We start from the raw sequence: 27956 nt of genomic DNA on the forward strand, positions 1-27956 counted from the left end.
TATACCTTCATCAATATCACTGATAAATACAGAAAACAACAATCGGCCAAACACCAAACTCTGGGGTCTCCACTAATAACATTAGTCCAAGAAGTACAGTGTCCATTGATTACCACTCTCTGTCTTCTCCAACTGAACCCTCCTTTTATCAATTGTAGCAACTTGCCTTTAATGTCATACTTTTAAAATCTGTACAGTAATCTTCCATGTGCCATAGTATCAAAAGCTTTTCTAAAATACAAGTATATGAAATCAAAATTATTTTTTGCATCCAGTTTCCTTGTGACCACATCATAATATCCAACGAAATTAGTCAGACAAGACTTCCCCTTAACAAACCCATGCTCTGTCTGAACTATAACTGCAGTCTTGTCTAGATAATGCTGCATTACTTCCTTAACCAGTGCCTCCATTAATTTGGAGGTGTGTGATTAATAAGGTGTGTAATTACTAGTGTCACCTGTTGATCCTCCTTTGTGAATCTGGGACACATTTGCTTATCTCCAGTCCATGGGGACTGACTCCGTGTCCAAGGAAATTTTTGTAATTATGGCTATGGGTTTGCTAACTTCCTTTGCTGCTTTCTTTAATATAACTGGATAGATCCCATTCACCCCAGGTGGCTTCCTTATGCTTAATTTCAACAATTTCTCCTCCACTTTGCTCTCAGTTATTGCCAAATCATTTAGCTCTCTAGCAGAGTTTGATAAACTTCTGGCATTCTCCTCCCTGAATAACTCCTTATGTGTGAATATAGATGCAAAATACTGATTCAGTTTGTCAGCTAGCTCAGCAGGTGCATCAACAATCGAATCATCGATGTCAAGTGAACCCATCTGATTCACCCCCTTTCTTCTAGAATTTACATAAATAAAGAAGTGTTTACTGTTTTTCTTTGCATCATTTGCCAAAGATTTCTTGTAATCTGCCTTTACTTCCTAACGTCCTTTGTGAATTAATTAGATTATTTTATATCCGCCATAGGCATCTGTCTCTTGATAATTTATGTGCATCCCATGCATGTTTGTTCTCTGCCACGAGTCTCACTAGGTCTCCTGACATCCATTTTAGGCCTAAACTTTGAACAGTATTTCTTAATTTGTATGAAAAGTCTAGTAGCTACCAAGAGTAATTCCTTGAATGATTCCCATTTAGAATTTGCTGTTGGTAATATCATCAGTTGGTCCCACTGTATAGAATTTAATAAATCTCTGAGACCACTCTGGTCACCTTTATGAAAGCAAAAACCCTTCCCTTTATGCCTGATGGTAGTTACATATTTAAAAATCCCACCTCAGTACATTGTGATCAATGCCACTTAGTGGTTCCTTTATCTGCAAATTCTTAATGCAAGAAGAATCACTGTTGATCAAATCAGATCGTTGTTTTCCTCTTGAAGTTGTTTTGTAGCACAGGATTTTCCTCCATAGTACAACTGTGCAACCTCGAGTTTACTGCTGTTGGCTTTACCATACATGAAGTGCATGTCCGCATACTCTTCGATGCTATAACCTCTTTCCATATTACCAGTTTCATTAATTTTCTGCACCATACCTGAGTTGCACCATATACAGGGTGTTTCAAAAGTGATGGTCAATAATTTAAAGGTGAACTGTACAGACTACAATATGCAAAAAAGCCTAGTAAACATGGGTCCTTAAGTGAATCGTTTTCGAGATATTGGACATTTCTAGTTGGGATCCACCAATGACAAGGTGAACTGTACAGAGTTCGGATCCACCACCGATTTGTTTCTTTAGGTTAGGTTATGCTCATTCTCTCCCTTTCCCCCTCTCTCTCTCTCTCAATGATCTGAGATGTAGCAATATTTCTCCAAGGATAGTCAACATGTAAAGAGGTCACAGCAACGAAGATTATGCGGATATGCACTTCATGTATGGTAAAGCCAACGGCAGTGCACTCGAGGCTGCATATTTGTACCAAGAAGTATTTCCCTGCCGAATGCAGCCCAACAGGTGCATATTCATCAGGGTACATCAATGCTTTAGAGAACATGGGTGCTCTGCACATTGAGTACAAGCAGGTAGGCCCAGAAGCATAACACCTGTGGTGTTGAAACCAAAAATTAAAAATGTATTTTCTAATGTTTAATAAAACCACCCTTAGCAAAGGATTAAACTAGTGCTCCCATAGTCAGTGGCAGATCTTAACAGAAAATGTGCATTATCTCGAAAACGGTTCATTTGCAGCCCAATGTTCACTGGGACTTTTTTGCTTATTTTAGTTTGTACTTTTCACCTTTAAATTATGGATCATTTTAGCAACACCCACCCTGTATAGCATTCTGTACTGTAATTTTTTTTCCAGAATGTTATCAAGTTGTCACCTTCATTAGCAAGAGTTTTCAGAAGGCAGGCCAGTGTGGTATCGTTTCATTGATGAAATAAATTCCTGATCCATGAGAATTATGGATGTAATATACAGGAGCAAATTTTTCACAAGCATAAAACAATTGTTTGGTTTCAGTATCCTTGTTTTGAATGTGAAGCAGCATTGTCTAACAGCAATACTGCATTTTTTGTCTTTCCAAAAAAACCAAACTTCTGGAACTCATTTGTTTTAAACTAATATTCAAAAATTTCTCTATACATTTAAGCTCCTTTCTGGTAATAATAATGCACACAAAGATTTTTTTTTTGGTTATCCAATTACCAAAAGTTTTGTTTTTTGGTTTCTAGATTCATTCCCACACTATATGATGGTCAAATATTCTTTAAACGACTTGTCTCCTAGAGCAGATTATTCTTTTGTGAAAGTGAGTGCTTTTACAGGTAAGCAAAGTTTCTTTCTCAAAAATTTCTGATATTCTAAGCAAAATGCATCAGCCACTGCAACACAAGCACTGAGCTAATTTCTCTATACATTTAAGCTCCTTTCTGGTAATAATAATGCACACAAAGATTTTTTTTGGTTATCCAATTACCAAAAGTTTTGTTTTTTGGGTTCTAGATTCATTCCCACACTATATGATGGTCAAATATTCTTTAAATGACTTGTCTCCTAGAGCAGATTATTCTTTTGTGAAAGTGAGTGCTTTTACAGGTAAGCAAAGTTTCTTTCTCAAAAATTTCTGATATTCTAAGCAAAATGCATCAGCCACTGCAACACAAGCACTGAGCTATTTCCCTTGCAAAAAGTTAAGGGATACAACATTGTTGCTCAAATCTGGTTACCCCCTCAGATGAAGTAGAAATTGCTTTCTACTGCCAATGTTTATGAAATAACTTGACTATTTTATTTAGAGAAGGAATAATCCATCTTTGGTAAACATGGTACCAAAGATGGATATTCCTTCTGTTCATTTTTGATTGGAGTAGGATTAAATCCAAACCTTCATAAGATTACTTTTTCATGACCTTTTATTAGGAAAGAAACTATCAGTCTCTTGTGAATTCCTCCAATTTCCTTTTGTTTATGTTGTGAACAGTTTGAACTCCAATACCATATTTTTCTGCAAGTTTTGTTGCAAATTCCCCTTTGCAAAATATTCAATTAACTTGAATTTGAATTTGAATTAGAATTCTGAATTAGAATCTGTAATTCCACCGCTCTTCCAACCAGTCCAAATATGTGCCTCAACCAGTCAACCTGCATTCACTGTCTAACATTCAAATTCATTGAAAATTGTGCTCACTATAGAATAGAATAAAGATTCTATTCTATAGTGAGCACAATTTTCTTGTTTTTACTGAGAACTAATAAATACACCGACTGCTCCTTTAGCTAGACAGAATGAGAAAAACTCTTCTCGCACACTTCCCATTCCCTGTATGCGCGCGCACGCACACCAGATGAGTCACACATGGACATATTCACTTTTATGAACCAAATATCCTGTGTATGTATTTTATGGTGCATAATTTTATGAATCACAATATCAGTAAAATTAAAGAATCATGCACAGAATAATCTGGAAAATGAATAATCTGCAGCCAGATACACTTTGAGAGTACACTATTCATACCATTCTGAATTAGAATCTGTAATTCCACCGCTCTTCCAACCAGTCCAAATATGTGCCTCAACCAGTCAACCTGCATTCACTGTCTAACATTCAAATTCATACAACTACCTTTTCCTCATCCTTATATATTCCTTCTACATCTGTTCCCAAAATTAATAAACTACAGAAATTCAAGTCTAATGTCAACAAGTATAGTCTGTATTCTCAACCTTTAACTCGCACATGATACTATGCACTACAGGTTCTCACACCTTTTTGTTTGTGGTTTTAATATACAAAAAAAAAAAAAAATAAAAATAAAAATAAAATAAAATAAAAAAATAAATATGTTTAATGGCATTACCAGTTATCAGTTTCATTATCATCAATTTCTTCCTCTTCACTGCTCACATCGATGTCTTGTTCGCCTTTCTCCTTTGCAGATGAAATTCGTGCTTGAAACTTAGCAAGTAGTGCTATTGTCTAAAAAAAATGCATATAATAAGCTGAAAAATTTATATTAATATTGTTGATTATTCATTTTTTATCAGTTTTTTACAAATCATAAATTTCTGTTCAGAAAGCAGGTATTGAATCCCATCATTTTTAAATACTTATTTTGGTATGCTTTCAATTTGTTTATTTATTTATTGACTGTCAAGCCTTACAAAATTAATTATATTCCATACAGTTACTAGAAAGCTTTCTTTGTATATTTCTTGGGAATTTTGCATCTATTTACATATTCAGCATTTTAAGACTTTCTAGAAAGTCTTAAAATGTTGAATATGTAAATAGATGCAAAATTCCCAGAGTAAGTCAAAAAAGATATAAATGCAAAATATACAGAATAAGTCAAAAGTAGCTTCAAACACATGATGTTTTATAATTCTATGTTATGTTTACATAATATACAAAATAAAAGTAACATAAATGTTTAATTTGTTTAGAATTTAGAAACATAAATATTGAAAACAAAAGAAACATAAAAGAAATATAAATAATCAAAGAAACATTGCACTGGAAGAAAATTAGTACATTACAATTACCCGTTATGATTCAATTTTCAGCAGTACTGTAGTAGGCAACTCAAAAAAATTAATCTCTTGCCAGATGCACTGTAACATGGCTGGTGTAACTGTGTTAATCGATGCAGTAATCCTTTTCTTTAAGTTGCTCACATCGGTTGGTAAGAACTTGTACATCTAATCCCCAACCCCACAAAAGTCTAATGTTGTAAGGTGCATTGAGAAAGCCCACATAGAATCACAACTTATACATTGGCCTAGAAAGTGGAGATCGAAACAGACTCAAAAATTTTTGTGGAATGTGAAGAGGTGCACTATCTTGTTAGAAAAGCACATTGGAGCTGTGATCATCCTGCTCAATTTGTGCGATTAAATAACTCTTGAGCAGATCTTGATTCATGAGGAGGGATATGATGATTGCTCTTTCTGTGAAGAATCGGACATACGACTTTCTGCAAGAGAAGTTGATAATTTTGTTTTATAGCACATTGTTATCTTCAGCAATAATGGGCCAAGTCTAAAGTTTTGGACAGTTAACAAGTGACAAATAACATAGAAATAGGTTATTGTGTTAAAAATATAAGGAAAGAGCTAGACAATGTACAATAAAAAAAAGTGACTGAAATAATAAAAAAAAAATATATATATATAATTTTTTTCTGTTCTTTGTGTTTTTATTTTTTATTTTTTACATGGTTAATTTTTATTTTACTTGGTTAGTAGTCAGTTGAGCTGCTAATGTGCCACTCAAGCTGCCATCTATAGCTTAATTTGGCAAGTATGGGCTTGGCACACCTAGGGTCCTGGATATCATCATTCTTCTTTTCTTGGTGATTCCTTTCACTCTCTCTTGGGGTAATTCTGAAAATTTTTTTTGGCTGGTGCAGCCTAAGCCTCAGGCTTCCTTGCACCATATGGCTAATAATAATAATAATATCTTCTGGATGTATTCTTGTTACTTTCGGGCACCTCTGTAGCCAGGTGGGAAGGAGCAGCAGTGCATAGCACACGCTTCTTGATTAGACCGAGGTTCGAGCCTGTCACCACCAAATACGGAGGATGGGGAAAGGTCAGGAAATGACCACAGCATATCCCAGAGCAATATGGCCTTAGTTGCTAATGCTCCTAAAAACCAAAAATAACAAAAATAACAATAACTCGTTACTTTGTGTCTGATGTGGTGTTGCCTTGTGAGTGCTCTGATCTGTTCTAGCATGTTTCACTGCATAAAGGCCACCCTTGTTCAAATTTGTTGCATTGGTTGGTTTCTGTTTCAGCCAAGTCGGAGATGCACAAATTTATTTAATGTTCAAAACGCAGTGATTCCCCAGCCATTGTTGGCTTTTGGACTTCATCAGAAGATGAGTTAGGGCACAATGATCAGTCTATTTTAAATTTTGTTTCAGCCTGTTGGTCACATTGTGGTTGGTATTGTTTCCATCTGTAGTGATATTTCATGTAATTTGGACCTGGTGCCTTCCAGAGGGTGCTGCTAAATTTGATTACATTTTATTTTATTGGCATTTTTTCCAAATTTATATTATTTGGTATTATTAATTGGCATTTATTCTAAATTATATTAGGAGTGTATTCCTTCTGTAAATACCTTTATCTTGATTTATCTTTATAATGTAGCAGCAGTGCAATCACTGTATTGTGGGGAGGGGGAAACTGATCTTTTAACCCTCAAGACAACGGATTGCAACTTTCTCTCTGGAAGTTGTAAACACTTTATCCCATGAACCTGTAGAACCCTAGAAATTTGTTGCGACCGGTTCGGGTAGTATGGTATAAATGTGGTCGTGTGAGGGTCATCACTGCGTGGGGCCCTGCAGTTGGCAACATGATCACAGGCCTGCAGTCATACCTATCCAGGGCACTTGTAGGGTATCCGCACTTTGCCGGATCTGCCTTAACCTTAGTAACCTTAATGTGCCTATCATCGTCAGAACTGGAGTGTCCAGGCATGGGTTAGTAGGGCTCGCGCCATGCCGAGAAGATGGTTGCATGCATGTGCTGACCAGCATTTGGTAAACTGCCCAGTACACATCGGCTTGTGACAGACTGAAGTCTTTAGATGCGAACCATCTCGCCAGACAAGGGTGTCTAAGGAAGAAAGGGCATTGCCTGACTCCAGTTCAATGGTGAATTGAATGAAGGGCGACAGAGAGTTCAGATGATGTGGGAACTGGCCTCCTGACTCCTGCAGGATGGCTATGAACGTGTCATCCACGTACCGGCACCAAAAGGATATGGGATCCGGCAAACCCACAAATGCACGACCTTCCAGCTCCTCCATTGTAATGTTTGCTGTGACTGAACTAACCAGCAAACCCATGGCTGTGGCTTGAATCTGCCGGTAAATGGACTCACTAAACAATGGTACCACCAGACAGGGATAATTAAGGGCAGGGCAAATGTTGTCAGATGTCAGAGAAGGTCTGTTGCTTAGAGTCTGGAAGCTCCTTTGCACATGTGATGGCTAATTGGACCAGAATTGAAGTAAAGAGAGACACTACATCAAATGAGGCCATCACTTGGTCATCTGAAATGGATAGTCTGCTCACTCAGTCCAAGAATTCCACACTGTTTTAAAAAGTATGGACAATCTTGCCTACCAAGGGCAAGAACAGGCTGGATACAAACTTGTAAGGGTGCACTCTCCTTATGTACCTTTGGCAGCCCGTAGAACTGCGGAATTTGGCACCCGGTGCTGTACAGCTGTAGACAAGCTTGTTCACTTTAGACTTCCACTGTTCTAAAATCTTGACAGGGGAGTCAAGAATGGTTTCGTAGACAGACATGCCTTGTAGAAGTGACAGGGTTTTCATGTGGTAGTCAGAATGGTTTAAAATGGCCATTCAACGGCCTTTGTCTGCCAGCAAGATGACGATGGAGTCATCATATTTCAATGCAGGCAGAGATTTGATGCCAACTGAAATTACAGATGACGGGACGAGCACGTTATAGTATTGCCTTGGGTTTTAGGTGAATCGCATTCGCAGCTTGCAACAATTAGCTGGTTGAAGTGGAGGCTGCTACAACCACAAGCCTCCACTTCAACCAGCTAATTGTTGCAAGCACCTGTAGCATGCGATTCTCACCATGCATGACTACCATGCATGACCAATGATGTTCTGAATTTTACAATAACGGTTCAATATCACAACTGAAGAAGGATGAAATCCGTCTGAAAGCTTCTGTGTGTACATACTTTTATTTTTGTTCTAATTAGTCATTAAACGATTTTTAACCCAAGCATTCATATTTTATTTTCTTTCCTGGTTTTCCAGTGATGCAGTATTATCATTCTATCATGAATCCTGGGTACATATGCCTTTTTTTCAGATATACTGCATATTATTTTCCTGTAGTCTGTATAGATTAATCTTAGTCTGTACACTGTCAGCCTAAGATTTACTTTTGAACTTTATTCAGGGATATTTTCAGTTGCTGTTCAATTAATCTCATGTTCTGAGAATGGCAAGAAACAGAGATTATTAGTATAAAAGTAAGCCTCAACAGTATTTGAGGAGTTTTTTTTTTTTTTTGTAATGGAATCAATTTTAAGGTCAAAAAAGGGTCGAGAAACGGTTGCATACAGACCCTTGTGGTACCTTTTCTTCTTGCAAGAATTGTAAAATGAGAGTTTTGATACTGGATGAATTGAACTTAAAAAAGGACAACTCTGGATGAAGTTCTTAATGAATACTACCTGATGTCATGGCTTTCATTGAGAATGCCATGACACCAGGTAGTATCAAATGCATTCTCTATATCTGCATGGGCTAAATGAAGAATGGGATAGTTACAGATTATTGCACAAAAATGCCTGTAACAATACTTGTAACTAATATAATATAACACTAATAATATAATAGTAATACATATGGTATACTAGGTGGTAGATGACTCTCATCAACCAGTACAATACCACCACTTTGCTTATTGGAGGTTTGAAGTGGTGAAACCCATGTTTAGCCTCCAAAGCAAAGTTTCTGGCATTCCCTTCCACCCCAATCTCCTTCAAAGGCATTCTTGGTACTAAGTACAATAGGTTTTGATACCTTTTATTAATTAATTTAATGGGCTTTCATTAAAAAAAAATATATTCTCTATGAAAACCATCACAAGGTGTTGTTTTACCCAAATTAGCATTAGCATTAGTAGAGGCATTTGATGCAAGAAAGCAAGCTTATGCAGCATCAGCCAAAAAAAAAAAAAAAAAAAAAACCACTTCCACTTCACCCCTCTGTTCGTTCAAAATACCTGTCCAGCAGAGCCTTAAACTTATTTAGGCTATCAACCTCCACCACAAGGGATGGCAGTCTGTTCCACCAACCAACCACCAGCTGGCTAAAGGCAAATTTCCGCACGTATATCCTACATCTGTCTTTCCTCAATTTGAATTTATGCCCTCTCAGGTGATTTTTCTGAGCTAGAGGAAGAATCCCATCAGCATTGAGCATGCTTAAACCATTCAAGGCTTTATACACCTCTATCAGATCACCTCGCTGGTGCCTAGTCTCCAGACACTGTAATTTGCAAAACTTAAGCCTTTCTTCGTAAGAGCACCCCTTTGTTCCATTCACTAATCTTGTTGCCCTTCTCTGTACTCGTTCCAGCAGCTCTACATCCTTCTTGAAATGAGGCCTCCAGACCTGTATACAGTACTCTAGGTGTGGCCTGACCATTGCCTTATACAATAGAATAATCACCTCCTTATCCCTGCTGGAAAAATTCCTGTATATCATTGACAATACTCCATGAGCTACTCTTGCAGCCCGTCTGCACTGCTCAGAGAACTTCATATCTGCCTGCACAATCACCCCCAAGTCCCTTTCATTCTCCACCCTGTCAGTGCAGCACCACAGAGTTGATACGTTGCTCTGGGGTTGCTGTTTCCCATGTGTAGTACTTTATATTTGTCAATGTTAAACTTCATTTGCCACCTCTCAGCCCATCTGCTCAACCTTTCCAGATCCTGTTGCAGCAGCATAGTGTCAGTAGTGTCCTTGACAACCCTGCCAACCTTTGTATCATCTGCAAACTTGGACATTAAGCTTGATATACCATCATCAATATCATTTATAAATACAGAAAACAATAATGGACCCAACACTGAGCCCTGAGGGACTCCACCAATAACATTAGTCCACGACGAGCAGCGTCCACCGATCACCACTCTCTGCCCTCTCCCCCTCAACCACCCCCCCCATCCACAGCAGCAACCCGCCTCCAATGCCACACCGCTCCAATCCGTGCAGCGGTCCTCCATGTGCAACAGCATCAAAAGCCTCTCCAAGACCCAAGTACATAATATCAAAGCTATTCCCTGCATCCAGCTCCCTTGCGACTGCATCACAGCATCCAATCAAGTCGGTCAGGCAAGACCTCCCCCCCAACAAAACCATGCTGTGCCCGAGCCACAACCGAAGTCCTGTCCAAATGATCCCGCAGTGCCTCCCCAACCAGCGCCTCCATCAATTTTCCTGGAACAGAAGTTAAGCTCACAGGTCTATAACTACCTGTGTCAGCCTTTGATCCTCCTTTGGGAATTGGGGTCACATCTGCACATTTCCAGTCCATGGGGACAGATCCCATCCACCGCGGGTGCCCTTCTTGTGCTTATCTTCAACAGTCTCTCCTCCACCCCACTCCCAGTTATTTCAAGATTCTGTAGCTGACTGCTAGAGTTGAATACTCCTCTGGCATTCCCCTTGCTGAATAACTCCTCATGTGTGAATGTCGATGCAAAATATTCATTTAGTTCGCCAGCTACCTGAGCAGGATCATCAACAGCTGACCCATCAATATCAAGCGGACCAATCTGATTCATCCCCTTCCCTCTAGAGTCCACACAAGTAAAGAACTCCTTGCTGCCCCTCCCCGCATCCCCTACCAAGGACCTCTCGCAATCCGCCTTCGCCTGCCCAACCTCCTTTGTAACTTGGCTGCATATCAACTTGTATCTATCATAGGCTTCTGTGTCATGTGTTAATTTGTAAGTATCCCATGCATTCCTCTTCTCTGCCACATGCCTCATTAGTTCATCTGACATCCATTCTGGCCTAAACCTTGAACAACACTTCTTAGTCGGTATGTAAAGCCTAGCAGCTCCCAAGATAAGTTCTTTGAATGCTTCCCATTCCGAGTCCGCTGTTGGCAACATCATCAGCCGGTCCCACCGTACAGAATTTAAACACTGTCTCAGTCCATCGCAGTCGCCCCTACGGAAGCAATAACCCCCCCCTCCACCCCTAATGGCAGCCACCTCCTTCAGTAACTCCCACTTCAGCACACTGTGATCACTGCCACCCAGTGGCTCATCCATCCGCAGATTCTCAATGCATGAAGAATCACTGCTGATAATCAAATCAAGAGTATTACTCCCTCTAGTTGCCTCCCGAACATGCTGATGTAGAAAACAATCATCCAATAAATCCACAAAAGCCCCGCTAGTGTGTGAGTAACCAGCCCCCAAATTCCAGTCAATATCTGGGAAACTAAAATCTCCCATTATAAGACTCTCTGATTTACTGGCCCACTCCATTTCCCTGCACAGTCCCTTATTACACTCATCAGAGTCACCAGGCCTATAGCACACTCCCACTCTCAATTTTGATCTCCCAATGCCTATGTCACACCAAACCGACTCAACACTGCACTGTCCAGCGATGTCGACTGGCTTCACTTCCTTGGCCCTCATGTGCTTCTCACCAACAGCACAACCCCTCCCCCCTTCCTATCCTGTCCATCCTTTCTGTAGACGTTGCACTCCCCAAATTGCAGCTCTGCATCCCCCATATCTGTGTGACACCAAGTCTCTGATATCCCAACAACATCTGCCCTTGATGCCCCGAGCAATACCTCAAATTCATCAAATCTATTCACTAAACTCCCAGCACCGGTGCACACGCAAGCACACCCGCACCTGCCTCCACTCCCAGCCACCCCAACACAACCCATGCGCCCACTTGCACCGCAATGACTCCCAGCAGTCTCTGATATATCCTGAATCTTGTTTTTCAGGCTTCTGCTCATTCCAACAGAAGCAGTGCAAGAATCTGTTTCACCTCTGCCAGCGGCCACCGTCAATCCATTCGTCCTTGCATCCCCCCCAAGCTAGCAGTATATATATATAAATATATATATATATATATATATATATATATATATATAGGTTTAGGGTTATATTTTGTATTGGAATTTTATTGAACTTGAATAGAAATCATGACTCAGACCAGAGCAGCAAAGCAAAAGGCTCAAACTAGTGGAAGTGCTGTGGCTCAGGGTAGAAATGGGGGGGGGGGCATTCTCTGAATCATAGTCTATTGAAATGCACTGCTTGTTTGATGTTTGGAGCAATCAGGAATGGGACATGATATTGCAAAGGGGAATGTCTTTGTGTGTACGCGCGCGATGAAAAGAGTGCAAGGAAATCAGGTGGCAACTCGGCATTGTTACGGGTTTATATGAGAGCTTGAAGGACAGGATGGATGCCCTCAAATGATATAAATTGAGGGGCCTATCAAGCTCTCAGCTGACCACATCAATGCCAGAGCTAACACTTGAACATCACGCAACACAGTGGCAACCCCCAAGGCAGAATGCACTGGTTCCAAAAACAGTGAAATCTTCTAGATCATTCTGTGAAAGTGACAACATTTCATACATGGCAATTATGTGGTGATTTAAAGTTAACTGAACCATGATAAATTCTATCAAACAGAAGGTGAACTCACTGTTTGTAAGGATGTTGGTCTAACGCAGCAATGAACATGAGGCATATTCTGGAAGAATGGTGACTATAAACGCTTCTAAGGCTAGCCTTAAGGCTGTATTATTACACAATGAAAATATGCTGCCTTCAATACCTCTTGTGTATGCTGTCCAAAAGAAAGAAACATACAAAACATGGAGAACATCCTCTTAAGTGTACACTATCAGAAGTACGACTGGCAGATATGTGGTGATTTAAAGTTAATCAACATTTTCTTAGGACTACAAAAGGTTACACTAAGTATTGCTCTTTTCTGTGTGAGTGGGATAGTCGTGCCAAGGACATGCACTACGAGAAGAGGAGTTGGCCTTGATGAAAATCATTAAAACATGGAATAAAGAACGTAGCATTTGAACCTCTGGTAGATCCAAATAAAGTTTTGCTTCCACCACTCCACATCAAACTGGGGCTAACGAAAAATTTTGTAAAGGCTTTGGAAGTGAACAGTCCTGCATTCATATTTGCAAGAGAAATTCCCAACACTTATAACAGAGAAGATTAAGGCAGGTGTTTTCATTGGTCCACAAATAAGGCAATTTTTCAAAGCCGAACAGTACCAATGTGTCCTTAGTGATAGCAAGAAATTAATGTGGAAAGCCTTTCGAAATGTTGACTGGTTTTCTAGGAAATAAAGCCAGCAACTACAGGCAGCTTGTGGAAGGTCTCATTATTTCTAACGAAAAACTGGGGTGCAACATATCATTGAAGATGCATTTCTTGCACTCACACCAGGATGTCTTCCCCCAACTGTGGTGCTGTCAGCGATAAACATGGTGAGTACTTCCATCGAGACATTGGAGTGATGGAACAAAGATACAAAAACAAATGAAGTGCTGCCATGTTAGCAGATTATTGTTGGGACGTGAAAAGGGATGCTCCCAAAACTGAATACAAGCGAAAGGTGAAAAGATCCCATGTTTTATACAGCTAAATCTTACTCCCATATAAATAAAATATAACTTGTATAAAAAAACTACTTTTTTCAAAAGCAAGAGCCAATCTGCCATTTTAAGCACTATTTCCATGTTTAGCACCCCAAAATCTATAAAGCAAACTTACTTTCATGCACGTAACAAGATTTTACTCAATTTTTTCTTCTGGTTATACGGTTAAATTTTTTTTATTACCAAATTAATTTTTCATTCAGTTTGCTCCTTGTAAGTCAGAAATAAAGTGGTGCACAATTGTATGGCCAATGCTTTGCCAAAAGTTTCTTCCAAAATATCAGCTATGGCTGATGGGTCAGTAATTCTTTCTTCATTCCGATGTTATATAAAGAATGGTTGGTTTCTTTATTTCCCACTCATTTTTCATATATTTTTTCATTATATGTGTACTTTAAGTCCTCTTTACTGAATAATACCGAATCCAGGAGGTTTTTATGGCTTTTCTTGGGTGTAGTTATCTTTAAATCATGCTTGTTTATATTAGCATATGAGTAGAGGCATATGATGCAAAGAAAGCTTATACAGCATCAGCCAAAAAAAAAAAAAAAAAAACCTTTCCCATTTCACCTATTCATTCACTACAAAAGATTTTCGAGTTCTGCTTTCAATTTATTTACTTCCACAACAACAGATGGCAGTTTGTTCCAGCAATCAACCACCTCTTGCTAAAGCCAAATTTCAACACATCTATTCTACAACTGTCTTACATCAATCTGAAGTTATGCCACTTCAGGTGCATAATATGTTAAGAATCCCTTCAGTATTGAGCTTGCTCAAACCATTCAAGGCCTTATACACCTCAATTAGATCACCTTGCAGGTGCCTAGCCTCCAGACACTGCAATTTGCGTAACTTAAACCTTTCTTGGGAACACAAACCGGTTATTCTGTTTATTTGTTTGTTTGTTTGTTATTTGGTTTTTAGGAGCATTAGCAACTAAGGCCATATTGCTCCGTGAATATGCGGTGGTCATTCCTGACCTTTCCGCATCCTCCGTATTTGGTGGTGATGGGCTCGAACCCCGGTCTAATCAAGAGGCGTGTGCTATGCACTGCTGCTCCTTCCCACCCGACTACGGAGGCGCCTAACCGGTTATTCTACTCACCAATCTCACTGCTCTTCTCTATACTCATTCAATCAGCTCTACATCCTTCCTAAAATGAGGCCTCCAGACTATGCAGTACTAAAGGTGCTGCCAGATCATTACCTTATACAAGGGGATAATCGCTTCCTTATTCCTGCTAGCTTCCTTATCATTGACAATACTACATGGCAACTCTACACTGCTCAAAACATTCCATATGACTGCACAATTACCCCAGGTTCTTTTCATTTTCCAGTACCCTGAGTGTAGTATTGCACAGTTGGTATGTTACTCTGGGATTACTGCTACCTATATGCAGTACTTTGCACTTGTCAATGTTAAACTTCAGTTGCCACCTCTCAAGGCCATCTGATCAACTTTTCTAGATCCTGCTGCAGTAGCATACTGTCATTAACAACCCTGCCAACCTTTGTATCGTCTGCACACTTCGACATTAAGCCTGATATACCTTCATCAATATCATTGATAAAAACAGAAAACAACAATGGGCCCAACACCGAACCCCGGGAGACACCACTAATAACATTAGTCCAGAAAGAGCAATGTCCATTGATTACCACTCTCTGTGTTATCCACTCAACCATCCCTTTATCCATAACAGCAACTTGCCCTTAATGCCATACTGCTCAAATTTCTACAGTAGTCTTCCTTGTTCAACTGTATCAAAAACTCGCCTAAAATTCAAGTATAAGATATCAAAATTATTTTTTGCATCTAGTTCCTTTGCGACCACATCATAGCATCCAATCAAATTGGTCAGACAAGACTTTCCCTTAACAAACCCATGCTGTGTCTGAAATATAACTGCAGTTTTGCCTAGATGATCCTGCAGTGCTTCTTTAACCCATGAATCCATTATTTTCCCCGGAACAGAAGTTAAACTAACAGGTCTATAATTACTCATATCACCTTTCTATCCCCCTTTGTGAATTGTGGATACATTTACACACCACTCAGGGGGAGGTTGCCAGTCTGTGGCAACCTCCCCCTGAATCCAAGGATGCCCTCATAATCATAGTTAAGGGCCCACTTACTCCGTCTGCTGACTCCTTTAATACAGCTGGATAGATCCCACCAACTCCACGTGCCTTTCTTATGTTTAACTTTAACAACTTCTCCACTTTGCTGTTATGACAAAATCATTTCGCTTCCTTTTGGAGTTTGATAAGCTTCTGGCCTGCACTTCCTTACAGAATTCGTCATGTGTGGATGTAGTTGCAAAATACTCATTCAATTTGTCAGTTACTTGGGCAGGATCATCAACAGTTGAACCATCAACATCAAGTGGATTGATCTGATTCACCCTCTTCCTTCTAAGGTTTATACAGTAATTCCTCGATTAATGTATTCTTTACTTGGCCTTCTAATTGCATAAAAGTATCGGTAAAGGTTTCCACGTGTTTCAACTCCACTACGTTCGTAATTTTCCCGCCTTTGTGATACGATAGTTATTTGCCGTACTAGATAGCGTTAGTTGAACTTCGTTAGCAGTTAAATCGTACGTTTAAATAAATACATATAACGACTTAGATTACAAACGTAATATAATTAATTATATTTAACATAATTAATAACATAATTATAATTAATAAATTAATAGAATCATGACTCAGACCAGAGCAGCAAAGCAAAAGGCTCAAGCTAATGGAAGGGCTGTGGCTCAGAGCAGAACTGAGGGGGGGCAGTTGTCCTCTGACTCACAGCCTTATAAAATGCACTGTTTGCTTGATGTTTGCAGAGCAATCGGGTACGGGACATGATACTGCAAAGGGGGATGTCTTTGTGTGTGCGCGATGCAAGGAGTGTATCGATATCAGGCAACAACTCGGCGTTCTTGTGGTCCTATATGAGAGCTTGAAGGACAGGGTGGATGCCCTCGAAGAAACTAAATTGAGGGGCCCATCAAGCTCTCAGCTGCCCACATCAACGCCAGAGCTTGCACTTGGGCATCGCGTGACACAGAGGCAATCCCCAAGGCAGAATGCGCTGGTCCCACAGGAACTAGTAGTTGTTGGTGACTCTATTGTCAGGGAAACGGGGAACATGCTTTGTAAAAAAGATAGGTGGAACAGGACCAGGGTATGTCTGCCAGGGGCAAAGGTTGATGACGTTGTAGAGCGAATATCATCTTTTAAGGGCACAAAAGGTGATATAGTTGTACACGTTGGCACTAATAATATTAAGAGTAGGAGACCAGCAGAATTACTTAACAAGTACAGGTCACTGTTGAACAAAAGCCGAGAATTAGGGTTGAATTTGAAAGTGTCTGCAATTCTGCCCAGACACGATAGGAGGGAGTATATGATGAGAACCTTGTCGATCAATTCGGCCCTGGAAAGATTGTGCAAGGCTCAAGGGGTAGAATTTTTTTCAGCCTGGACTGTACTTGTTAACAGGAGAGATTGCTTCTACAGGGATGGGATACACTTAAATAGAAAGGGTGCAAGAATATTTGCTGATGCTATCGAGGCAGTGTTAGGTGGTTCGGAAAACTGCTAGCTTGGGGGGAGACAAAGACCAATAGATTGACAGTAGCCACTGGCAGAGGAGAAAGAGATTCTTGCACTGCTTCTATTAGAATGAGCAGAAACCTGAAAAACAAGATGCATGGCATTTCAGAGACTGCTGGGAGCCATTGCGTTACAAGTAAACACATGGGTTGTGTTAGGGTAGCTAAGAATAGAAACAGGTGCAGGTATACTTGCGTGTACACCAATGCTAGGAGTTTAGTAAATAAATTTGATGAATTTGAGGTATTGCTCAAAACATCAAAGGCAGATATTGTTGGGATATCAGAGACGTGGTGTCACACAGATATAAGGGATGCAGAACTGCAATTTGGGGAGTACAACGTCTACAGAAAGGATAGACAGGATAGGAAGGGGGGAGGGGTTATGCTATTAGTTAAGAAACACATAAAAACCAAGGAAGTGAAGCCAGTCGACATCGCTGGACAGTGCAGTGTTGAGTCAGTTTGGTGTGACATAAGCATTGGGAGATCAAAATTGAGAGTAGGAGTGTGCTATAGGCCTAATGACTCTGATGAGTATAATAAGGAACTGTACAGGGAAATAGAGTGGGCCAGTAAATCAGAGAGTCTTATAATGGGAGATTTTAATTTCCCAGATATTGACTGGAATTTGAGGGCTGGTTACTCACACACTAGCAGGACTTTTGTGGATTTATTAGATGATTGTTTTCTACATCAGCATGTTCGGGTGGCAACTAGAGGGAGTAATACTCTTGATTTGATTATCAGCAGTGATTCTTCATCCATTAAGAATCTGCAGATAAATGAACCACTAGGTGGCAGTGATCACAGTGTGCTGAAGTGGGATTTACTCAAAGAGGTAACTACCATTAGGGGTAAAGGGAAGGGTTATTGCTTCCGTAAAGGCGACTACGATGGACTGAGACAGTATTTAAATTCTATACAGTGGGACCAACTGATGATGTTACCAACAGCAAATTCAAAATGGGAAGCATTCAAAGAACTTATCTTGGAAGCTACTAGGCTTTACATACCAATTAAGAAATATTGTTCAAGGTTTAGGCCAAAATGGATGTCAGATGAACTAATGAGGCATATGGCAGAGAAGAAAAATGCATGGGATACTTACAAATTAACACATGACACAGAAGCCTATGATAGATATAAGTTGATATGCAACCAAGTTACAAAGGAGGTTAGGCAGGCGAAGGCAGATTACGAGAAATCTTTGGCAAGGGATGCAAAGAAAAACAGCAAAGAGTTCTTTACTTATGTAAACTCTAGAAGGAAGGGGATGAATCAGATTGGTCCACTTTATATTGATGGGTCAACTGTTGATGATCCTGCTCAGATAGCTAACAAACTAAATGAATATTTTGCATCGACATTCACACATGAGGAGTATTCAGTAAGGGGAATGCCAGAGGTGTATTCAACTCTAGCAGTAAGCTACAGAATCTTGAAATAACTGGGAGTAAAGTGGAGGAGAAACTGTTGAAGATACACACAAGAAAGGCACCCGGGGTGGATGGGATCTATCCAGTTATATTAAAGGAGGCAGCAAAGGAAGTAAGCAAACCCTTAGCTATAATTATGAGAGCTTCCTTGGACTCAGGGGAGGTACCCATAGACTGGAAATGTGCAAATGTGACCCCAATTCACAAAGGAGGATCAAAGGCTGACACAAGTAATTAAAGACCTGTGAGCTTAACTTCTGTTCCAGGAAAATTAATGGAGGCACTGGTTAAAGAAGCACTGCAGGATCATTTAGACAAGACTTCAGCTATAGCTCGGACACAGCATGGTTTTGTTAAGAGGTTGGTTGGTTATTTGGTTTTTTTTTTTTTAGGAGCATTAGCAACTAAGGCCATATTGCTCCGGGATATGCGGTGGTCATTCCCTGAGCTCTCCGCATCCTCCGTATTTGGTGGTGACAGGCTCGAACCCCGGTCTAATCAAGAAGCGTGTGCTACGCACTGCTGCTCCTTCCCACCTGGCTACGGAGGCGCCTTGTTAAGGGGAAGTCTTGCCTGACTAATTTGATTGGATACTATGATGCAGTCACAAAGGAACTGGATGCAGGGAATAACTTTGATATTATATACTTGGATCTTAGAAAGGCTTTTGATACTGTTGCACATGGAAGACTGCTACACAAATTGGAGCAGTGTGACATTGGAGGCAAATTGCTGCTATGGATAAAGGGGTGGTTGAGCGGGAGAAGACAGAGAGTGGTAATCAATGGACACTGCTCATTGTGGACTAATGTTATTAGTGGAGTCCCTCAGGGCTCAGTGTTGGGTCCATTATTGTTTTCTGTATTCATAAATGATATTGATGATGGTATATCAAGCTTAATGTCCAAGTTTGCAGACGATACAAAGGTTGGCAGGGTTGTCAAGGACACTACTGACACTATGCTGCTGCAACAGGATCTGGAAAGGTTGAGCAGATGGGCTGAGAGGTGGCAAATGAAGTTTAACATTGACAAATGTAAAGTACTACACATGGGAAAGAGCAACCCCAGAGCAACGTATCAACTCTGTGGTACTACACTGACAGTGGTAGAGAATGAAAGGGACTTGGGGGTGGTTGTGCAGGCAGATATGAAGTTCTCTGAGCAGTGCAGACGGGCTGCAAGAGTAGCTCATGGAGTATTGTCAATGATATACAGGAATTTTTCCAGCAGGGATAAGGAGGTGATTATCCCATTGTATAAGGCAATGGTCAGGCCACACCTAGAGTACTGTATACAGGTCTGGAGGCCTCATTTCAAGAAGGATGTAGAGCTGCTGGAACGAGTACAGAGAAGGGCAACAAGATTAGTGAATGGAACAAAGGGGTGCTCTTACGAAGAAAGGCTTAAGTTTCGCAAATTACAGTGTCTGGAGACTAGGCACCAGCGAGGTGATCTGATAGAGGTGTATAAAGCCTTGAATGGTTTAAGCATGCTCAATGCTGATGGGATTCTTCCTCTAGCTCAGAAAAATCACCTGAGAGGGCATAAATTCAAATTGAGGAAAGACAGATGTAGGATAGACGTGCGGAAATTTGCCTTTAGCCAGCGGGTGGTTGGTTGGTGGAACAGACTCCCATCCCTTGTGGTGGAGGTTGATAGCCTAAATAAGTTTAAGGCTCAGCTGGACAGGTATTTTGAACGAACAGAGGGGTGAAGTGTAAGTGGGTTTTTTTTTGTTTTTTTTTTGGCTGATGCTGCATAAGCTTGCTTTCTTGCATCAAATGCCTCTACTAATGCTAATGCTAATGCGAAAAAAATTTTTATAACAAAAATCAATTAGTGAGCTACAAAAACTCAACTAATGTGGTAGCAATGAGTCCATATTTTGAGTGTTTATTTAGTCACTACTTTAATTTAGTATAACTGAAATCTGAAAGGAAATATTTTCTTTGTAAACCACGAGTTTTCTTATGTGTGTATGGTTGTTTGCCAAATTAATTTAGCAGATACAAGTATCAACTGCTAGCAGTACATTTTTTTTTTGTTTTTTCTTAAAGTTTAGCTAATACTTATGTATTTAATTTACCCTCAGCTACGAGCAAAATAAATAGTTTAGTGAAAAGTGATCATATAAAGATGAGTCGAAAAGGTATTTCCTAAGAATAAAAAGTAGAAATAATAAAAAAGCATGAATGCAGTGATATTAGAGTAAAAATAAGATGGGACCATGGGATGGGTGAGTGAAAAATGTGAGCAAAGTAGATGAGTACAAAGAAAAAAATAAGGTTGCACCAACTTCCAAATGTATGCAAACATCCTTACAATGATTGAGATGGAGCGACTGTTGTTTATTTGGATTGAAGATTGCAACCTAAAATGAATCCCAATAGGTAACAATATAATAAAATCAAAAGCATTAAGTCTCTTCTCGTCTTTGATAGAAAAGGCCATAGTTGCTAATGTTCCTAAAAAAAAAAAAAAAAAACCATAAAGAAAAGGCCACAGAAAATGAAAAGGGGAAAAATGGAGAATTCGGTGCTAGTTCTGGATGGTTTGAGAGGTTTAAAAGAAGAACCAGCTTGCATAATGTTCGAATCACAGGTGAAGCTGCAAGCTCAGCTAAAGAGGCAGCTCAAAAATATCTAGACACTATGAAGGAAATTGTGGAAGATTATAGTCATCAACAAATATTTAAGGTCGATGAAACCAGATTGTTCTGGAAGCAAATTCCTTCTAGGACTTTCTTAGTAAAACAGAAAAATCACAACCTCGTTATAAAGTCACCAAGATAGGCTTACACTTTTACTAGGGGGTAATGCTAACGGAGATTTAAAATTATAGCTCATGCTCATTTATCATGTACAGAATCCTAGGGCTCTTAAAGGCTTAAATCAAGGATAATTCCCTGTAATTTGGGAATCTAACAAGAAAGCATGGATAATTAAAGCTCAATTCGAAGAATGATTCAGAGGCTATTTTTGCCCAACAGTTTAAAATTATTGCAGAAAAAATAATCTTGATTTTAAAGCTTTATTAATTTTGGACAATGCTCCTGGTCATCCCATTGCTCTCGACTCCTTGTCTGAAAATATCAAAGTGATATTTTTAACACCTAGTACAACTTCCTTGCTGCAACCGATGGATCAAGGGCCTATCGCAACTTTTAAAACTTACTACCTCAGGACTTTTAAACAGGCAATAAAAGCAACAGAGAGAACACAATTTCATTGATAGAATTCTAGAAAACGTAGAGCATCAAATGTGCCATTGAAACCATTCACCAGGCATGGCTTGAACTTACATCGAGCAATATGAGAGCTGTGTGGAAGCATCTTCTTCTTAACTATGCAAATAAATTTAAAGGCTTTCCAAAAGAAATGGAAGGCATCATTGAAGAAATAACTAACATCAGAAAGGACCTTTGTTTTAATGAGGAAGATGACCAAAATGTTCAAGAATTAATTGAATCCCATTCCAAAGAACTTAGGAATAATGATCTTCTAAACTCAGATACCCAACAGGGACATGAAGCTGCCAATGATTGTAGAGGTGAAGCAACTCTCACCCACAAGAAAGAGGCAACTCCAAAGGAGTTTGATGAGATTTTTTGCACTATTGTAGTTTTTAAGCAGCAATGCTTAGAGCTAGCCGTGATGTAGAACGCAGCAGTTCCTCTACTATAGTTTGAGAATGGCCATACTTTTGGCATTCATAACATCTTAAAAGGGGTGGGAATGTAAGGGTGAATGTGAAAAAATAAATAACCTGCTTTTGGTTATTGGGATGGGCAGGGTTGTTCCATCCGATCAGTCTTCTTCTGACTCTGAGTTGTCATTTTCATGTCAACATGGTCTGTATTTAACCTCCTTTTTGCCCTTGGCAAGACGACTTTTCTGCCAAGGTTTCTGGCCTCACCACGGGGAGGCAGCAGCAGTGCTACTAGGAGGTCAAGCGGTTTAAGTGTTGGTCGGTTAGTGGAACTAGAAATATATGGAAAAATAAAGAAAGGTGAGTTTCCTTTCTGTGTTCTAACTTGTGGCTTTACAAGTATAGGACAGTTTTAAAAATAAGACTGCTAAGAGAAATGTAGGAACTTAGAAATAACTTTAGTCACTTTTGAACAGCACTCTACAGATCAAAGAAATATTGCTTGACCTCAAATTTGCATGGCACCCGCGGTCAGTAAAGATAGGTGTGATATAAATAAAACCAGTTACCATTAATAAAGGCACATGCAAGAAAGCAAGCTTATACAGCATCAGCCAAAAAAACCCTTCTCATTTCATCCATCCACTCGCTCCAAATGTTTCTCTAGTTCTGCCTTGAATCTATTTAAGCTGTCAAACTTCTACGACAGATGGAAGTTTGTTCCAACAATCAACCACCTGCTGGCTAAAGGCAAACTTCTGCATATCTATCCTACCAGTGTTTTTCCTCAGTTTGAATTTATGCCCTCTCAGGCGATTATTCTGAGCAAGAGGAAGAATCTCATCAGCACTGAGCATTCTCAAACCATTCAAGGCTTTATACACATCAATCAGATCACCTTGCAGGTGCCTAGTCTCCAGACACTGCAAGTTCCAGGATTTAGCCTTTCTTTGTAAGAGAAACCCTTTGTTCCATTCACCAATTTATTTGTCCTTCTCTCTACTCATTCCACCAGCTCTACATCTTTTCTAAAATGAGGCCTCCAGACCTGTATGTAGTACTCCAATGTGGTCTGACAATTGCCTTATACAAAGTGATAATCATCTCCTTCTCCTTGCTAGCAAAATTACTGTACAACATTGACAAAACTGGATGAGCTACTCTTGCAGACTATCTGCACTGCTCAGAAAACTTCATATCTGCCTGCACAATTACCCCCAGGTCCTTTTCATTCTCTACCACCGTCAGCATAGGTATGTAATGCAGTACTTTACATTTGTCAATGCAAAACTTCAGTTGCCACTTCTCAAACCCGTCTGCTCTACTTTTCTAGATCCTGTTGCAGCAGCATACTCTCATTAACAACCCTGCTGACCTTCTTACCATCAGCAAACTTGGACATTAAGCCTGGTATACTATCGTCAATATCATTAATAAATAAAGAAAACAACAATGGACCCAACACTCAACCCTGGGGGACACCACTAATAACATTAGTCCAAGAAGTGCAGTGTCCATTGATTACCACTCTCTGTCTTCTCCCACTCAACCATCCCTTTATCCCTAGCAGCAATTTGCCTCCATATGCCACACTGCTCCAATTTTTGCAGCAGTCTTCCACGTGCAACAGTATCAAAAGCTTTATAAGATCAAAATTATTCTTTGTATCCAGTGCCTTTGTGACCACATCATAGTATTCAATCAAATTGGTTAGACAAGACTTGCTCTTAACAAACCCATGCTGTGTCCAAGCTATAACTGAAGTCTTGTCTAGATGATCCTGCAGTGTTTCTTTAAACAGTGCCTCCATTAATTTCCATGGAACAGAAGTTAAACTAACAGGTCTGTAATTATGTGTAGTAGTAGTAGTAGTAGTAGTAGTAGTAGTAGCACGTGATGCAAGAAAGCAAGTGTATGAGCTTATGCAGCATCAGCCAAAAAAAAAAAAAAAAAAAAAAAAATTACACCATTCCCTCCAAATGCCTGTCCAGTTCCTCCTTAAATTTAGTTAACCTATCAACTTCCACAACGACAGATGGAAGTTTGTTCCAGCAATTAACCACCCGCTGGCTAAAGGCAAACTTCCGCACATCTATTCTACATCTGTCCTTTCTTAATTTGAACTTATGTCCCTGTAGGTTGGTAATCTGAACAAGTGGAAGGATCCCATCAGAATTCAGGGTGTTCAACCCATTCAAGGCCTTATAGCCTCAATCAGATCACCGCGCAGGTGCCTAGTCTCCAACCACTGCAATTTGCAGAACTTAAGCCTCTCTTCTTAAGAGGATCCCTTCATTCCCCTCACCAATCGTGTTGCTCTTCTCTGTACACGCTCAAGCAAATCTGCATCCTTCCTAAAATGAGGCCTCCAGACCTGTACGCAGTACTCAAGGCGTGGCCTGACCATTGCCTTATACAGAGGGACAATCACCTCCTTTTCCCTGCTAGCAAAATTCCTATATATCATTGACAAAACCCCATGACCTGCCCTAGCAGCCTGTCTGCATTGCTCAGAAAACTTCATATCTGACTGCACAATTACTCCCAGATCATTTTCGTTTTCTACCACCTTAAGTGTAGTACCACACAGTTGGTACGCGTCTCTGGGTTTACTTCTACCCATATGCTGTACTTTGCATTTGTCAAGGTTAAACTTCAGTTGCCACTTCTTAGCCCATCTGCCCAAATTATCTAGATCCTGTTGCAGTAGCACACTGCCATTACTGTCATTAACAACCCTGCCAACCTTTGTGTCATCTGCAAACTTCGACATTAAGCCTGATATACCTTCATCAATATCATTGATAAATACACAAAACAACAGTGGACCCAACACCGAACCCTGTGAGACTCCACTAATAACATTAGTCCACGAAGAGCAGCACCCATTGATTACTACCCTCTGTCTTCTCCCACTTAACCATCCTTTTATCCATTGTAGCAACTTACCCTTAATACCATTCTGCTCCAATTTGTACAGTAGTCTTCCATGCGCAACAGTGTCAAAAGCTTTCCTGAAATCCAAGTATATGATATCAAAATTATTTGATAAGGGTCAAATATTTGATAAGGGGAGGATCAAAGGGTGTGTCACCCTTTGATCCTCCTTTGTGAATTGGGGTCACATTTGCACATCTCCAGTCCATGGGTACCTCCCCTGAGTCCAAGGAAGCTCTCATAATTATGGCTAAGGGTTTGCTTACTTCCCCTGCTGCCTCCTTTAATATAATCAGATAGATCACATCCACCCCCGGTACCACTTTGCTCTCCGTTATTATAAAATCATCTAGCTCATTGCCAGAGTTTAATTCACCTCTGGCATTCAACGCCTTCAATAACCCCTCATGTGTGAATGTCGATGAAATACTGACTTAGGTTGTTAGCTACCTGAGCAGGATCATCAACAGTTGAACCATCGATATCAATTGAACCAATCTGATTCATCCCCATTCTCCTAGAATTTCAATAATTAAAGAACTCTTTGCTATTTTTCTTTGCATCCTTTGCCAAAGATTTCTCGTAATCTGCCTTTGCCTGCCTAACCTCCTTTGTGCCTTGATTACAGACCAACTTATACCTATCGTAGGCTTCCGTGTCACCTGTTAAATTTATATGTATCCCATGCATTTTTCTTCTCTACCACATGTTGCATTAGTTCATCAGTATTAGTATTAGTATTAGTAACGGCCGTATGGTGCAAGAAAGCCTATGGCTTATGCTGCACCAGCCAAAAAAAAAAAAAAAAATCCGAACAAAACAATGATAAAAACAAAAAATAAATAAATAACAATTAATAAATAAAAAAAATAATAAAATAAAAAATAAATAAAAAGGAAATTAAACCTATCATCCTATGCACTTCCCTACCCGAAAGTACTATCCAGATGACCTTTGAATTTCCCCAAACTGTCGGCCTCTACCACCCATGAAGGCAACTTATTCCAGTAATTTATAACTCGCTGGCTAAAATAAAACTTCCTGCAGTCCAATCTAAACATTTCCCCCCGTAACTTGAATTTACGTCCCCTAGTTCTAGCATCATTTATAATCTTGAAAATTTCGTCCTCATTCATTTTACTGATGCCTCTCAGAGCCTTAAACACCTCAATCAAATCTCCTCTAAGGTGTCTAGTTTCCAAACTCTGCAACCCACATATTCGAAGTCTTTCTTCATAAGGACGCCCTTTTGCCAATCTCACGAGGCGAGTTACCCTTCATTGCACCCTTTCAAGAAGCTCGATGTCTTTCTTTAGGTGCGGTCTCCATACTTGAACACAGTATTCCAAGTGTGGTGTAACATAAGCCTTATATAATGGGATTATCACGTCCCTATCTCTACTTGCAAAAGTTCGATAGATCATCGATAGGACACCATGGGCCTTCCTTGCAACCTGTTTACAATGCTCAGAGAATTTCATGTCTGACCTTATCGTAACACCCAAGTCCCTTTCCTCCAGTACTGGGTTTAGTTGAACTTCACCAAGTGAATACGTTATTTTGGGATTACTGTTTCCCAGGTGTAGTACCTTACACTTTGTTGGATTAAAGCACAGCTGCCATTTTTCTGACCATTCCTGAAGTCTATCTAGGTCTCTCTGAAGAAGCTCAGCTTGACAGTGATCATTAACTACTCTACCAATTTTAACGTCATCTGCAAATTTAGACATCACGCCCTCTATCCCTTCATCAATGTCGTTTATGAAAATCAAAAACAACAGTGGCCCTAATACTGATCCTTGGGGAACCCCACTTCTTACATCAACCCAATCTGAGGAATAGCCATTTATCACAACCCTCTGCCTCCTGCCCCGAAGCCATCCTTCTATCCATCTAAGGATTTTCCCAGTGATTCCAACCTGTTCCAGCTTATAAAGCAACCGCTCATGTGGGACTGAGTCAAAAGCTTTGCTGAAATCTAAATAAACAATGTCGAAATTATTCCCTAAATCCAGCTCGTGAGTGACCCTTTCGAAATAGCGAACCAGATTTGTTAAACATGATTTTCCCTTTACAAAACCATGCTGAGTATCCTTGAGAATTTCAATTCAATCCAAATGATCCTGAATTCCACCCTTCATCATTGCCTCCATGATTTTCCCTACTACTGAAGTCAGACTAACAGGTTGATAATTTCCCACTTCACTTTTAGAGCCACCCTTATGTATGGGAGATACATTTGCACTTTTCCAATCCAAGGGAATCTCCCCAGAGTCTAGTGATGCTCGCATAATTAGCCTCAATGGTTCAATGCACTCGCTTGCCGCCTCTCTTAAGATTATAGGGTATATTCCATCAACTCCAGGAGCCTTACTGGTCTGTAGGCTCGAAAGTTTTTTCATTAAATAATCTTGCAAAATTTCAATATCATTAATTACAAGGTTTAGGTCTAAATGGATGTCCTCATCATCACACATGAATCAGATGACATAACAGGGCTGACAGTAGAGGAACCAGTAGCAGGAAGTGATCACGGAGTTGTACGGTGGATGATGACGAGAGAGGTAGCAGTAGTTAAAGGCAAAGGAATGGGT

General features: G+C 39.9%; 1 protein-coding gene across 1 annotated transcript in view; it reads right to left on the reverse strand.

Moving 5' to 3' along the window:
- LOC150089109 (spliceosome-associated protein CWC27 homolog) overlaps positions 1-27956 on the reverse strand; it is a 334415-nt gene that overhangs the window by 14462 nt on the left and 291997 nt on the right. The window contains exon 10 of the mRNA XM_090390329.1: positions 4329-4447. Coding sequence (XP_090246455.1) covers positions 4329-4447 — 119 coding nt within the window. The remainder of the gene's footprint in view (positions 1-4328; positions 4448-27956) is intronic.

The sequence above is a fragment of the Mastigoproctus giganteus genome, chromosome 2, assembly GCF_048544385.1.
Source record: "Mastigoproctus giganteus isolate SK-2022 chromosome 2, ASM4854438v1, whole genome shotgun sequence".
In the NCBI taxonomy this organism is placed as follows: domain Eukaryota; kingdom Metazoa; phylum Arthropoda; class Arachnida; order Uropygi; family Thelyphonidae; genus Mastigoproctus; species Mastigoproctus giganteus.